Below are 15187 nucleotides of genomic sequence, written 5' to 3'. Positions count from 1 at the left end.
GCGCCGCCTAGGAGCACGTGGGGGCGGGCCGGGCTCTTCCGGAAGGCGGGCGCAATCCGGAACGGGCGCCACGGAGGCCGAGCTTAGCCCATCTGAGTTTCAGTAGGAAAAGCGCGCCTCGGAGGTAATGGTCTGATGCAGAATTCCTGTAGTTCAGTGTTGTCTACACAGACTGGCAGCGGCTCTTCAGGAGAGTCTTTCACTGAATATACCTAGGACTTGCTGCATGCAAACTGGATACTCTACCCCTAAAATAAGGTCCATCCCGTTTCCCCCCTGTAAACCCTGTGGGCCTGGAGGCTTATGCTTTCCATCCCACCCAGGAGGCTAGCCTTGGGTGGGGTAGGGTCTGCCACAGTTTGCCTAGAAGTAAATAGTAGAGCCCCCATCCATGAGCACAGCCAGGATTTATGGGGGGGGGGCAGAACCGAGCTATCTGCGATACGATTGGTCAGTTAAGTATTTTTATTTATTTACTTGATTTAGGGGGCAGCTGCTCCCCTGCCTACACCCATGGCCCCCTTTGCATCCCTTTCACTGAAATTCAAGTATGATGAAGGGCAAAGAACAATGAATTCTTTGTATTCCTCTGCTTCTTTGAAGAGCTTGCTGGATCTACCCACCATCCTGTTCCCACAGTGGCCAAACAGATGCCTTCATGGTAAACCTGCAAGCTGGATCTGAGCTCAAGAGCCCTCTCCCCTCCTGTGGTTTCAGCAGTTGGTATTCAGAAGCATTGCTGCCTCCAACTATGGCTGCAGAGCATAGGCACTGTGGCTAGTAGCCATTGATAGTCCTCTCCTCCATGAATTTGTTTAATCCTCTTTTAAAGCCATCAAATTCAGTGGCCATCAGTGCTTCCTGCGGGAGGGAGTGCCATAGTTTTAACTCTGCACTGTGTGCTGGACATCCTTTTATCTTCCAACATTCAGCTTCATTGGGTGTCTGCAAGCTCTAGTGCTATGAGAGAGGGATAAAAACTTTTTTGGGGGTAAGGAAGTTCCTGTTCCTGCTCCCAGCAAAGACGGTAGCTGCTGGGAGAACAAGATGCTGTGCTTTGAGAGTCAAAGGAGAGAGAGAGACCCCAGATTGTATAACCGTATAAAACTTTAATACAAAGTCGGTTACAAAAGAAACTCCATTCCCAGCCCATAGTGCTCTTCAGGATTGGGACCTGGCCTTTGGCAGGCTGACTGGCATTGGCGACAGGGGAGTTGGCATGGAGGAAGTGGGGGCACGGCCAAAGATGTCTAATACTGTTATTAGAATTTGTTGCTGCTGCTTTAGAGTGGGGAAAGGGGGAAATGAATTTGGCATGGAGGAGTAGGTTGGCAAGGGGCTCCTGGACAACTGCCTGGCTGGGGTGGGTGTGTTGTGCCCAGGGCCATGGCACCAGGCCACTGCTGCTGCTGCCACTGCCTCCACAGGGCAGGGGCTTCACTTCCTCTACTGCCCCTCTTGGCACAGGCCGCAGCAGCAAAGTCCCCCAGCTCTTCTGGCTCCTGGATTGCTGTTCCGCCAAGAGGTCAAGTCAAGTGCCTTTCCTGGGGGAGGAGAAAGACAAGGAGATCATGAGGAAGTTTGGCTGGAGGACCTTCTTAGCAGGGTCCATCCTGCTGCTGCCTGAGCGGACCTAGGATGAGGAGGCTACCTGGGCTGGTTGAGATGCAGAGTGGCCATGTTGCTGGAGCGGTGTGGGCTGGTGCGCCGGATGAGTGGAGCAGATGCAGAATTGATGGCCAGTCCATGCAGGTCAGTGCGGTTTAGCGGAGCTGCCGCAGAGGGGAAGGGAAAGCTGCTGTACATGTGGCTGGTAGCTTTGCCACCGTGTGACAGGCAGTTCAGGGAACCGGAGCTCATGTACAGGGGCCGCTTGCTTGCAGGGCTGCCTGAAAGAGGAGGAGGAGAGAGGCATGGGTGGCTGGGCTCCATGCCTGTAGGGCAAGCAACATGCTGGGGGAGGGAGGAGGAGGTGGTGGTGCTGAAGAAGACCGCCTGTGCTCCCTGCTCCTCAGTGGTCTGGCTGCCCCTTGGAACCACTGCTGGACACACCTGCCAAGATACTTGCTTGCCCTGTCTCCACTGCAGGCTGTGGCCCTCATGTTGCCCCTGTTCCCGAGTCTTGGGGTTCCTGAGCACGCAGACAGGGAAAGGTTACATTTCCTGGTGTCTCAACCCTCCTGCTGCTGCTGGCAGTGGTCGTGGAGCAACTGGGGCAGCACCAGAGGACCACAAGGCTCTCACCCACAATACTCACCAACTTCCAGCTTGTTCTTGGCGCTGCCAAACCGGCGCCCTCCTGCCTTCAGCATCCGGGCCAGAGAACCCGGCTCGCCCACCATGGCCGCACCCAACCAGCTCATGTTCTTGGGGGGCTGGATGTGGAGCTGCGGCTTGAAGTGTGTGGAATAGGACTCATGGGAAGATGAGCCCAAGCCCGACAGGGCACCCAAAATGGTTGGGATGAAGCCTTGGTTTCCCAGTAGTTGGACACGGGCTGTGGGCTGCTGCTGCATGATCTGTTGGCCCAGCTCCTGGACTGAGCCCCCTAGGAGGGAGAGGGGGACGAGGGTCATCAGATTCTGTGGTTCTCGGTTATTAAACATGTCCTGGAGAAAGTGAGGCTGGAAGAAAAAAGCAGCAGGGTGAGGCTTGGAAAGGGGGACCCTACAGGAGTCACCTGTGGCTGCTGTCAGATTTTGAGGTGTCCCCTCCCACACTGACCGCTTCTTTACAAAGACCCACATAGCACATCCAAAGGGAATGGCAGACATCCACTCCCTATTGGTCATGTTTCCCCAAACCAGCCATTAAACATTTTCGTAGCCTTGGTAAGGCACAACAGTTGGCCCTTTCAGACTAGTCAGAAGGATTTCTGCTTTGCAGGCAGAGAACAAAGCCGGAGAGCAAGGCAGGCTGATTGCAATGCAGGAGCAGGAACCCAGCTCCCTCCAAAGCCAGGGAACAATGTTTGTTCCAACCCTCCTCCTTTGCTGGAGAGAGATCTCCTCCAAGACTTTCCACCCAGTGTGTGTTTTGGGGTCTGGAAACAGCACCTGCATACCTGGCTTTCTGAGATGTTAATGTGTGGCCTCTGGACCTCCACAGGCTTGGGTTCCGTGTTGCGGAGCAGGCGTGTCAGCTGGTCGACGATGCCCAGCCCTCGGATGAGGTTCTCCCTCCGTAGGAGGGCTTTGACCCTCTCCACTTCCTCTTCCTCCACAATGGCCTGGGGGGTCATGCTGTCATATGGTATGGAGGATATCTAGGGAAAAAGGCAGCCTGGGTCAGACTTGAGAAGAGGAGCTGGGCTCATTTTAGATATTTAGATCCTCAATAGCTCACTAAGCAGCTTACAGAAAACAAAACAACACACCTCCTCCTCCACATAAGCAAAACCAGATCTAATTCGGTAAGGCCAAGATTGAGGACGCTGTGTTCCAGCTTTAGCCCCCAGATCTTGTTTTGCCCTGCAGCTTGTATCCCACAGAGCCCTCTGGCCAGCTCCTCTGCAGCCATGCCAGACAAAGCACAAGGCCCGCCCTTATTGCCAGGTCTGGCGGGACTCAGGCTCTTTCAAGCTCCAGGTTGCCCAAAGGCAAAAAAATGACCCTTCTGCAATTGCACTGCATGTGGAAAGCGACTGGCTCCCTCAGAACTGCAAACTCAGTTCCAGCAAAAAGAGGCTGCTTGCATTTATGGCTGAATATATGAGGGCAATAGCTATGGAAAGGAGCAGGGAGGCTGGGGTGGGACTATGGGATCTCTCACTTTTCCCTGGGGCAGGCAGAAGATTTAAACCATGCAAGTTAAAAAACAAGAAACATTCACCAGGCTCCTAAAGTAGAATAGTTCCATCTCTAGGTGCAGCAGCTGGCCTTGAAAGTCCTTCTTCCTCCCTGGTGTTAGAAGAGGGAGGGACTCAAGAGCTGCTCCTCACTCCCCCATGAGGTACCTTTGGGTTCCAGGTCTTGCTGTGGCTGTAGGCTATGCGAGTTAGGGCTGGCTTGCCCTTTCCCTTCTCCCCTGCTGACTCCCCCTGCAAGTTCTCCTTCACATCCCTCTTCTTCTTCGCAGCTGTACTCTCCCTCTGCTCCTGCTTCTGGCGAATCTCCTCCAGCTGTTGCCTGACAGAAGACACAAGACATTGTGTGTGGGTGTGTCATCCTTTTGCATGTCCATGTGTGTGTACATGCAAGGACTAGGCTTGGCTCAGCCTGCCCTGTGAGGAATGGCTTCCCCTTGCCCTACCTGGCACACTCTTCCCTGGCCTTGGAGGCCACAGTCTCTTGGAAGAGGGATCCACTGTGCTTGAAGAAGGGGTTGTACTTCTCTGTGCCCCGTGATGGGAAGATCTTTCGGTAGCCACCCAGGTGGCTGCTCTCGTACTTCTCGGCCTGGGCCAACCAGGCGGCCTGACTGCTCTCCAACTGCTCCCGCCTGCAGATTGAGAGAGTTCAGGCTGGGGCCCCGGCAGCAGAGAAATCCTAGGTTCTGCCAGGGAGGGAGAGACTAATGGGCACTGCTGTCCTCTGTTTCCCCCCTTGGCCTCCCCTGTCACTGGTACCCAAGCCACTTTCTTCCCTCTCTTCCCCCTGCTCCCCCACCTTGTCTGCATGGGGTGTTGCACAGCTTCGGCCAAGGCAACCAATGACCCACATGCCAGGATCCAGGATTCCTGCACTGCCAAATGGCCCATTACAGGACCATAGAAATAATGGCAAACCCATCTGATTGGCTCCTTGCTCCATTTTCTCCCCTCCCTCGTGGTGGTTGGAGGCCGACGTGCAACCTGACAAGGCTGCAGGAACTGGGTGTTGGGCATCTCTGAAGGCAAAGCCAGGAAAAGCTGCTTCTGGGGGAGAAGGAGGCAGCATGGCCAGGGCAAGGCTGGGTTACCTGGCTTCTCGGGGCGGCTGGTGGGCTTGGAGGAGGCGCTCCTTCACCCGCCGCTTGTCCTCTTCTAGCACCTTCTTCTTGTCACAAGCACGTAGGTTGATAAGGTTGATGGCATCGCAGAGCAGGGCATCCTTCACTTCACGGTCCAGGCGGGAGTCAGTGGTGAAGCTGGGGGAGTGGTTGACCTGGAGGGGAAAGAGCAATGGGGAAGGGCCTGGGTTTTACATGCAGCTTCCTTACAAGATGGCCACTCTGGGATCTGGTTTGTCCCATGAGACTTCAGGACCTCCACTCCTTCTAGGACAGAGGCATCTATTCTGATGCTTAGTTTTTTTCAAGAGATAGTTTGCAGTTTTTTGTATACAGTTGCAGCTAGTTAGGTAGGGGGTAGTAAGACACTGGAGCAGTCAGGATCACAGTGGGTGCTTCAGGGAGATGGAACATGTTCCCCAAGGGCCTGAAGTGGCTGGACTGGGAATGAACGACAGGCTGGCATACCCTGGAGGGTGTGGGGAGAAGTTTGACATTTGCAGCCAATCAGGATTGACAATTTTAAAACAGACCTGGAAGCATCCTGACTCAGTCTCATGTGCCTGTTTGTGTTACTATTGTCTGAAGATACCCACCCCACCTCACCTCTGACTTCCAAGGTATTTGTAGACACCTTTCCTGCTTCTTTCAAGATACAAAAGAGTAGACATAGGAACAGAGGAAGCCGCCTTATACTGAGTCAGACCCTTGGTCCATCTAACTCAATACTGTCTACACTGACTGGTGGCAGCTCTCCAGAGTTTCAGGCAGGAGTCTCTCTCTCAACCCTACTTGGACTGAACCTGGGACCTGCTTGCATCTACCATCTACCACTGAGTGATGGAGACTAGCTGGATCAGGGAAAAGGGACTATCAAGGAAGAGGCTGAGACTCTTCCCAGACTTCGTTGGGATCAAGAACAAAAGAGTGTTCAAAATCATAGAATTGCAGAGATGAAAGGGTCTTGCTGCAGAGAAGCAGTGCATGCTCCCATTGGGAATTCTGCTTCAGAAGGACAACACCACTCCACGTACCTCCAGGAGCCAAGGCTTGAGCTTCCTGTCCAGGAGGATGTCGAAGCCCAGGATCTCGAAGCAAGCGCAGCCCGATATGTGGTTGGGGAAGCAGGTGCGGTAATTGTGCTTCAGCACTGGGTGGGCAGCAATGAGGGTCTTGATGATGATGTCCTCAATGTCCCGCCACAGCTCGGCCGTGTCATAGCTGTGCTCCCGCATCCAGCTGTTCAGCGTGGACAACTTCCTATGGGGATGAAAATGGGCTGCAGGGATGTCAAGGCCAGACTCTGCTCCTGAGGATGGCCAAACCCCAAACCCTGATCCCCACATCCACAGAGAAAGGGGCTCAGCAGGACAACCAGAACAGTCCCCTTTCGGCAGGGCATATTTCCAAACAAGCACTAAGACCCTTCCTGCCTTCAGCCACGTTTTTTAGTTGGAGATGCTACCAGAAATTGAACATGAGATCTTCTCCATATGAAATGTGTCCCCTCTACCCCTCCTCCATAATACTGATGGCCTGAGTGACCTTGGATAAGTTTCTGGCTAAGAGGAAACCTGAACCTGTGCATTTCCCCCCACCCTGCACTGTCCTTCTAGCTTGCATTGCTTCCAGCTGCCTCTGCCCATCTAAGCAGTCACTTTAGCAGAAGGCAGCTTCCCCCAAGCAGAAGGCCCAGCTCTGCTCCTGCAGGGGGCTTGGCAAGGAAAATACCTCTTGCTGCCTGTATTGTCATCACGCACAAAGTTCTCGTTATGCTTGTTGATGGCGTAGTTGGTCAGGTGCATACATATGTCTTCCTGCAAGAGAGACAGTGGGAGGGTTTACTGTCCGCACCTGGAGGCCTGTTCCCCTCCTGCCTAGGTTCCCTGGACCAACAGCATTCATCAGTCCTGCCTGAGCAGTGTCAGAACCCTCTTGCCCCCATGCCTCAGTGCTGCCTGTCATGGGATGCAAGGAGGGCAGTTCATTTTCCTGACAGCATCTCTCAAGCAAATCTCCATTGAATGGATCTGGGTTGATCTTTCACTTGCAAAGTGCCACAGGGACACTACATCCATCCACCCCCTCTTGGAGAGCGCCCAGAAATCACATCAGGCACCACAACAGCTTATTATTCTACAAAGCAAATGCCAGTTCTTGGGAAACATCCCTTCTTTACCAGGTTGCTGCTGCTGGGCTCGATGTACCTCATGGTGGCAAAGCGGGCGAGCCCCTCCTCATAGACAAAGATCTTCAGTGGGTCGCAGGAGGTGACCAGGACATAGATGCGCATGTCAAACTTGAAGCCATCAATGAGGAAGGGCTGCAGAGAGAGGGGTGGGTCTGTGATTGGTGCTCAGGGGCAGACAGCCAGTAAGCTCAGGAGTCTTGCACCAAAAATCCCCAGACAAGGCCAGCCTTCTCAACCAGCTATGCTAAGAGGGCAGGAGTTATGCATTTAGGCAAAGGGAGGCCGTTCTCTCTTGGTGTCCAACAGGCCCACCTTGGCAATGTACTGCTGGCAGATCATGTGCTCGCCGTGCTTGATCTCCTTGGGATTGCGTGTGATGAAGATGCCCCGTCCTTGGCAGCCGCTATCTGGCTTGCAGATGTAAGTCCTGTTCTTTCTCATGCGCCCATACGCTTGGAAGTCCCCATAGCTATAAAGGCACAACACAGAAGCTGGCATATGGGAGATTCCACAAAGGGTGCCCTCTCTCAAGCCAGTGGCAGGAATTGTTCATCTGAATGAGGGTATGTGTGTGTGCTCCAGAACTGGCATAGGATGACTAAGTGATAGAAGCCCCTCCCCAACAGTGGCCCACTGCTTGCCCTTCCCCCAGCATCACCACTTGGATCAGAGTCCCCTCACTCACTCAGCTGGCAGGCACCAGGTGCGTGGGAAGATGCTGTACTCCTTGGGAAAGAGCTTAAGCATGCGGTTGAGGTTGCGGGCAAGCAGGTCCTTGCGGCAGATCTCTGCCATGCCTGGGAAGTGGTTGATTTTCTGAAAATAGAGCAGGGACAGGGGAAGAGAATCACCAGCATCTCTGGAAAGGAGTGTTGCTGTTTGTTTAGGGTATTTTTTATGTCACTTCCAATATCCATTTTAATGGATATTGGAATGTAGGAACTGCCTGGGGAATTTTCTTGTAGGATTCCCTAGAAAGCTTCCATATTAAAACTGAGTACAACCAATCATAAAAACCAACACCTTGAATTGAACACAGAAATACACAGGAACCAGTGCGACAGATGCAGATGGCAGGATATTTTGCAAGTGATTGGTTTATTATTATTTTTTTAATTTATTAATTAAATCTATATGCCACCTTCCATCTGAAAATCTCAGGGCAGTTCACAACATAAATGTCAACAATCTAGCTGCTGTATTCTGCACCAAGCAAAGGTTCCAAGTAAAGGGAGCCCATCTAACAATGCTTTGCCATTGGTAGTCTAATTTGTAGCTAAGCAGTGTCTGTCTAGGAGGGGTTGCAGCCAGACCTTGCCCACCGCCCTCTCCTTGTGATAATTTGGATCAGAGCAAGGCAGTGGAGTGCACACAGGCATGCCCTCCTGGTAGTGACAAAGCCATGGAAGAGCCAGGGCTTAATCGGACAGATGCATGGGCAGCTGCCCCCCTCCTAAATGAATAAAAATCAATAGCCAACTGAAGTTCTGCTCTCACTAATGAACATCCTGGCTATGCCCATGGACAAATGTGTTGATTGACACCAGGGGCTTCCCCCAGCAGAGGGGCACAAGCCACTCAAGTCCCAAAACTGCCTGAATCAGCATAAGAGATCAGAAGTGCTGTGACATGTCGGAGACTAACTACCTCCCTTCCTGACTCCAACCTGCTTGCCAGCCACAGCTCCCTCCCCTCTGGCTCTGCTCCAGCTACCTGAAACCTCTTCATTTCCATGACACGCTCCAAGGAGACCGAGCAGTCAGTCCAGCAAACGGTCCACTCCTCGTCCTCCCCCACTTCTTTCAAACCACAGCGTCGAGCAGCACGCCTAACTGCAGCAAAAGAAAGAGGGCCACATGGATCCAAGAGGCACTGGAACCCCTCTGGATCTTGCTGGTGGCAGCAGGAGTGCAGCAACCACCTGAGCAGCAGGAGTCACCCCTTTGGCGGGGGGTGGGGGGAAGCAACCCTCCAAAACAAAAGTGACCCTGGGAACTTCTATCCTAATGCAGGTACCTCACAGGTCCCCATGCCCAACCAATTCAGAAGCTGCCTGGAGTCACCCTGACTGCTGTTGGTTCCTTCCCCTGTGAATGGCATAAAGCCAGTCCAAGAGACCAAGCAATAACCAGGGCCCATGTGATGATGCTCTCAGGGTACAGGAGAAAGCCACCAAGAAGCAACCCTAACTTACCACTCTCATATTTGCAGCTGGCGAGGTTGATGGACAGCAGCCTGGAATTGAGATGGAACAGTGGCTCAGTGGCTGGGGAGAGCAAACTTTGAGCTGACAAGCAGCGGCTGCTGGGAGGGGAAATGCTTATGGAAACATGGGGCCAACCCACCAGGCCTTGACCCCTGTGGCCTTGGGGCACAGAACACAATGACTTGGGGGGCCAAAGTAAAGAACTGGGATTCCAACAGCAGCGGTGTCTGCACTCCTAAGTGTGAATGGAAACTGCATAGCTTGCCCCGAAGATTGACAAGGGGATCCAAGGGGGAAACTGGAAGTGGCCCACCTGTGTTTCTTCTTCTTCCTCCTCCTCACTTCTTCCAGCTCACATTCTTCTACCAGTTGCTCCTCCAAATCGATCAGGGAGACCCCTGGCTGGTCACTCTTCTGCCCTGGTGGCTTAGTGCCTTTGTGCCCTTGGCCCTGGGTTCGCTGCTTTTCCTTGTTTTCTGCATCCAGCCTCTTAAGGCATTCATTGGCAGACTCATCTGACAGGCCCCCTTCGTCATCCTCATCTTCGTCTTCATCAGTTTCATTCTCAGACTCACTGCTTTCATCTGTATTGATCTTCATTCTCTCAGGCACTCTTGCAAAAGAGCACAGGGAAGAAGGGTTGTCAGCAGATCCTGCCACTCTGACATTTCTTACTAGTTACTGATAATCCAAAGCAAACTTGTCTTGTTTATAATGCTCCTTTGTATTGTGGTATTTTAATGCTTTTGTTTTACTGGAATGTTAATTATTTGTAAGCTGCCCAGGGATGTTCCTGAATGTGGGGTATAGGTAAATTTTTAAATGGTAGCACCATCTTTGTGGGTTTCTTCCAAGCCTCTTCAGCCACCTAGGACATCCTCCCTTCCTCTAAAACTTCCAGCCAAAATGCCTCATAATGAATCAGAATGGCAGGTCCACTTTCATATTAATACCTGCTCTGACTAGCAGTAACTCTCCAGATTCTAAAACTGAAGCATTTCTAAATCCACATTTTACTTGCAGTTGATTCAGTTTACCAGCAGAGCACATATCCCACAAGTTACTGGAGAGGCTTGGATGCAGTTTAGCAGCCAAAGACAGAGGAGTTGCCCTGCTTGAAGAGTGGGACATTCAGAGACACTGAACAAGAAGGGGACAGGGGGAGGGCAGCTTGGAGAGGTTGGACAGCCAGACTCTACAGCAAAGTGTGGCAGGGAGTGGCACAAACTTGTGCTGGCCTTAGCAATATTAAGCATAGATTGAGCACTACTGTACTAGTATAATATTCATTGTTTATTTACTATATTTCTAGGCTGTCCGGATCACAGGGTTGTTTACAATATTCATCTTAAACAAAAGTAAATGATAGTAACTAAACCAAAAGAATACAACCAAAGAATTAAAATATTATTTCTGTAGCCAACTCTGCGCTTCCAGTTTCAGCACAACTTGCTCTCCTTGCAAAGGCATGGGGGGGGGGGGGGAGAGAAGGAAGGCATTAAGGCAGCCTTCCCCAACTGGCCACCCTCCAAAATGTATTGGATGACAACTCCCATCAGCCCCAACCAGTATGGTCAATGGTCAGGGATTATGGAAGTCATAAAACAGTCTGTAGGGCACCAGATAGGGGAAGACAGCCTCCAGGAGAGGAGCCCATACACAAGTGACCTGCATGTCTGCAAAAGGGGAAGGGTGGTGTGCCACAGAGAGAAGCTCTGGAGAAGCAGATATTGGGGAGAGGAGGGGCAGGGGACCTTCTGTAGCCCTCTAGATGTTACTGGACAAATACCAGCAGGCGGCAGGTAAGCCAAGAGTGGGTGGAAGCTGTTCCCAGCTACACCTGCAGGGTACCAGCGACCCCATCTTTGGCAGCCTTAGCCAGCCTGGCGCCGCCCTCCAGGTGTTTGGGCCTGCGAGGACCTCTAGTGGTTCTGGCTGCGATTCTGGGCTCCGAGGCGCCAGGCTGGCCGGGGTTGCTTTGGGGCTGACCGGATCACATCCACACACTGCCTTGGCGTGTAGGACAGCACTAAAGCGGCCTCAGGTTCACCCTGCGAGGAGGAGGGTCCTCGACGGCCCCCTTCCGCAGGGACGAGAGGAGTCACCGGGGGCGGGAGAGGGGTCGGCGGGGCACCTTCGAGGCTTCCCGGGCCGGGGAGACCCCAGGGCTGCGCTGCCACCGGCAGGCCTGTGGGCTCTTTCGCCCCACCGCCACTCATTCCTCCTGGCGGCTCCTTACCGGCCCCGCGGCTTCCCCCGAGGCGGCGGCGCCTGGGCCTCGGGCTGCCTCGGGCCCTGACGCTGTCACCATGCCGACAGCGGGCCCCGCCCCCTCGGGCGGAGGCGGGCGAAGGGGCGGGACCGAAGCGCCACAACCATAAAGGGCGGTTCGAAGGACTGAGCGCCGCTTCCTTCCCACTGCGCTTCCGCATTTCGTCATCGCCTGGCGACCTGCTCTTTGTGACGTGAGGCAGGATCTCGCTCGCCGTTGGCCCGCGTTGTGATTCGATTTACATGGACAATCAAGCCGCGCTTCTCGGATTTGCTCATTCCTATTGGACGTCTCTTCCCTGACATGGCGGTGGGGAGAGAGAGAGAGAGAGAGTGTGGAAGCGGATATCCGGTCTCTGAGATCCCGGTTTAGAGTCCTCGCTGCCTGTGACAGCATTAGAAAGCCAATGAGCATTTCTCCTGTCTTCTTTCCTTGTGTTTATCTGGGCATTACTTGACCTTGTTTTTTAAAAACGTCATTAAATAGATGTAAAATAAAAAGGTGGCCCTGAAGGAAGCCGAAATCACCTCTGTCATGCCAAGTGTGCAAGTTTTAGAGTTATCCAAAACTCTTCTTCACGAAAAGGACCATTAATGGCTACTAGCCACGATGGCTTTCCCCTGCCTTCATAGTCGGAGGAAGCAATGCTTCTGACTACCAGTTTCTGAAAGCAACAAGAAGGGATAGTGCTGTTCTTGTGCTTAATCCTACTTGCCAGCTTCTCACAGACAGATGTTCAGCTAGGATGTTAGACTAGATGGGTCATTGGCCTGATCCAGTAGGTTCTTCTTATGTTCTTAAATTGGAGGTGTACTGAGCAAATAAATACCACCAACAGCTGCAGAACCTGTTATTCAGGGGTGGCTCAGGCAATACTAGGGCATTTTTCTATAGAGAAGATCTCTACAACCAGTGCCCAAGGCTCATGCTTATCCCACCCTGGCTTTCAGTAGCATGGCATTGTATACAACCCTACTTTTTTGCAACAGTTTGTTTATTTATGAAGATGTCAAATTAAGGATGTGCCAAATTAGATCCTTGGTCCATCTGGCTTAGTATTGTCTACACTGACGGGGGCTCTAACTGGGAATGCTTAGGGATTACACATATTCAGTTTAGCACTCAAACAGTGCAGAGCGGGATTCCTAGTTCAAGTGCGGGCAGCATCTCCCAGTGGGGCCGGGAAAGATTCCTATCTGATACCTTAGAGAGCTCACACCTGACATTGTAGACCAGGGGTAACAAGCATGGTGCCCACCTAGATGTGGACTATGATTCCCTTAATTGGCTATGTTGGCAACTCCTGGGGTGGACAATACTGGTCTGATTCTGTGTAAGCGCTTTAAGGAAAGCAAATATTGTGTTACAGCTTGTGAGTCAAATGAACAAAGGTGGGAATTCAGTTGAATTTATGCTTTATTGACCAGCAATTTTGCATGTCCTCCTACCATGGCATTTGTGGGTAAACGAGGTCTCTCTCCCCTCCTTACTGAACAGGCACACATTAGCAGAATTTCCAGAAGCACAACCATCCCTGTGACATCACTCTTTGAGGAGGGCCACCAGCTCACACTGGAGCTGGGAAAACAGAGAGTCTGGGAGGAGACATTTCTGAAGGGTGTGAATGGCCAGTGCTTCTGTGAGACTCTCAAAATCCTGGGCAGTTTTGATGGGCAGGTGCCCTGCTAGCTCGCAGAGAGCCACATTGAAGGCAGACTCTTCTTTGGTACCAAAACAGGATTTCCTGGCCCAGACTATGATCCGGATTCCAGGTCGGGCTCCTGAGTGGACGGGCCCCTCTGGTTTAGCACCCCTGGTTATGAACAGGTTGTGAGCGATCTCCTTCTTTACCAGATAGTTGGTGACCTGGCAAACACGCTGTGCCAGCTCCTCTAACTGCTGCCCTTCACTATAGAAGACGAAGCAGGGAACTGGGACCTCCTGCAGCAGATAGAAGTTTGCTTCGGGCAGGAGAGGCTCACAGGGGGCTGATTCAACCAGCAGCTCCCAGTTCAAGTAAAAGCCATGCAGGTGCAAGTGGTTGACCGAGGCAAAGGCCCCAAGGCTGTTGAAACCCACACGGAAGCCAGGGTGGCCACTGAGGAGGACAGCATCCAGGCCAAAGCAGACGACCTGTGGGGTAAGGATCTGTGGCAATGAGAGTGTGGGATCAGGGATAAGAAGGATGTGCCCAAACTCCAAAGGGCTGACATTGATCACTACAAGGACAAAGGCAGAGCCAGGCGGGATCTGAGCACCCGCCAAGCAGGGCCTGGAGGAAGTCTGGCCCCTGGACATGCCAAAGAGAATCTCCTCAGGCTGGATCTTGCTGAAGTTGAACTGCTGGGGGTCAAATCTCTGCTGGATGCTTTGGATCTCCTGGGGTCTCCTTCTCTCTGACCCCCTTTGGATGTTCAGCTGGGCCACAAATCCTACCATCCCTGGCAGGATCCGAGTCTGCAGCTCCTCCAAGTAGTAGCGGAAGAGTCCCCGGTTCTGTCTGTCCTTCCAGCCTGACTGAAGAACTCTGTCAAAGCGGGACATGGTGTGGCCAGGGGGTCCACGATTCCCTCTGTTTTCCTGCCACTCTACTCCACTTAGGACAAAGTCCCTCTCGTCATAGGCAAAAACCTCTGCAGGGGAGAGATCGGAGCCCTTCTGAGACTGGGGTCTTGGAGGTTCATGGCTGGTGGGGCCAAGCTCCATGGTTAGGGTGGAGGCAACCAGAGGCTCCTCTCCTACTCTGAAATAGAACTAAGAAAGACAGAAGAGCCAACATTAGAGAGAGCCACAATGAAGCCCCAGAGAGCTGTTCTTGGTTGCTTTCAGTGCCTGCAGTTTGGCTGGGTAACTCAGCTTTGGACTGGGAGGCCAAACATATGTGGAGGAGGAGTCTGAGGCTGGCACCTCCAGCTCTTCCTTTGCAAACGTCAACCTGGTACCCTCCTGATGTTTGTGGGCTGATGGGAGTTGTAGTCAAAAACAAATGGAGGCACCAGGATGGCAAAGCCAGACTTACTGGATATAGATGTCACCGTTTCCCTTTTTTAAGGGCATTCCCTTATTCCAAATAGGATAAAAGTTGACAGTTATGCTTACTGGGTCAGTGTGAAGAATGAAACTCCCCATCCCATTACTGCTCTGTGGCCTGCTGGGCTATACGTTTCCTGAAAGCAAAAGAAATGGGGGGAGCTCCTCATGCTGTGAGTCCGGGCAGCGCCAGTGGGTGCCCTCCACTCCTCGACCATGGCGTCCCTCTCGGGCTCCTTAACGCAAAGGGGCTCGCCAGCCCCAGCCTCGGTTGGGAAAAAAGCCCGGTGTGCTCCGGGTCGCGTCCGGAGGGCCGCCGCAGGGGGATCCGCAGCAGCATCGCCAGGAGGGGACGCCGCCCAGGGCTCAGACTGCAGCCTCCCCGCTGAGCCACAAGCAACACAGCCTGGCCCGCTCCTAGACTCCTACCTCTCCTGGGCCCCGTAGACGAAGTCCGGCCGGATCCCTCTCTCTTCTTCCTCACCTGCCGCCGCTGTGCTGCTCACGTCGGACTGCCGGTGGGCCACGTGGCCGCGTCCCGGGCGGCGTTTCCTTAGTC

The 15187-nt window shown here is 52.9% G+C and overlaps 2 protein-coding genes and 1 long non-coding RNA gene across 4 annotated transcripts; 1 reads left to right on the top strand and 2 right to left on the bottom strand.

Annotated features, from left to right (window-relative positions):
• Nucleotides 1–47: 47 nt before the first annotated feature.
• LOC309518792 lies at nucleotides 48–1136 on the top strand. The gene is made up of 2 exons (XR_014213616.1): nucleotides 48–124; nucleotides 487–1136. It is a non-coding gene; the product is annotated as an uncharacterized lncRNA (long non-coding RNA).
• TTLL13 (tubulin tyrosine ligase like 13) lies at nucleotides 1090–11680 on the bottom strand. 2 transcript variants are annotated; one of them, XR_014213615.1, is made up of 17 exons: nucleotides 11566–11680; nucleotides 9640–9939; nucleotides 9315–9355; nucleotides 8834–8952; nucleotides 7806–7936; nucleotides 7433–7589; nucleotides 7109–7252; nucleotides 6661–6746; nucleotides 5964–6189; nucleotides 4900–5084; nucleotides 4252–4440; nucleotides 3956–4127; nucleotides 3065–3265; nucleotides 2258–2624; nucleotides 2053–2131; nucleotides 1652–1889; nucleotides 1090–1544 (listed from the first exon to the last, which is right to left on the bottom strand). XR_014213615.1 is itself a non-coding variant. In XM_082199271.1 (16 exons), the coding sequence occupies exons 2-16, from the start codon at nucleotides 9924–9926 to the stop codon at nucleotides 1532–1534; spliced, it is 2556 nt and encodes an 851-aa protein (XP_082055397.1). In that variant the 5' UTR covers nucleotides 9927–9939; nucleotides 11566–11680; the 3' UTR covers nucleotides 1090–1531. The 2 variants fall into 2 exon arrangements, 1 of the variants encoding a protein (XP_082055397.1); XM_082199271.1 differs by lacking the exon at nucleotides 2053–2131.
• Nucleotides 11681–12996: 1316 nt separating this feature from the next.
• GDPGP1 (GDP-D-glucose phosphorylase 1) lies at nucleotides 12997–14983 on the bottom strand. The gene is given in 4 exon segments (XM_082198994.1): nucleotides 12997–14352; nucleotides 14698–14747; nucleotides 14750–14881; nucleotides 14884–14983. Coding segments are annotated over 4 exon segments (1479 nt in total). The 5' UTR covers nucleotides 14969–14983; the 3' UTR covers nucleotides 12997–13140.
• Between the last annotated feature and the right edge of the window lie 204 nt (nucleotides 14984–15187).

Source organism: Podarcis vaucheri (genome assembly GCF_965113315.1).
Source record: "Podarcis vaucheri genome assembly, chromosome: 14".
NCBI lineage: Eukaryota > Metazoa > Chordata > Lepidosauria > Squamata > Lacertidae > Podarcis > Podarcis vaucheri.
The sequence above is the reverse complement of the archived record's forward strand: the minus strand, read 5'-3'. Positions and strand labels throughout refer to the sequence as shown.

Coding starts and splice junctions, on each gene's coding strand:
- TTLL13 (XM_082199271.1), bottom strand. CDS start 9,926: ATGAAGATCAATACAGATGAAAGCAGTGAGTCTGAGAATGAAACTGAT. Junction 7,253..7,432: donor GCCAGCAGTACATTGCCAAG/GTGGGCCTGTTG, acceptor CTCTCTCTGCAG/CCCTTCCTCATTGATGGCTT. Junction 6,190..6,660: donor GACAATACAGGCAGCAAGAG/GTATTTTCCTTG, acceptor TCATCCCCATAG/GAAGTTGTCCACGCTGAACA.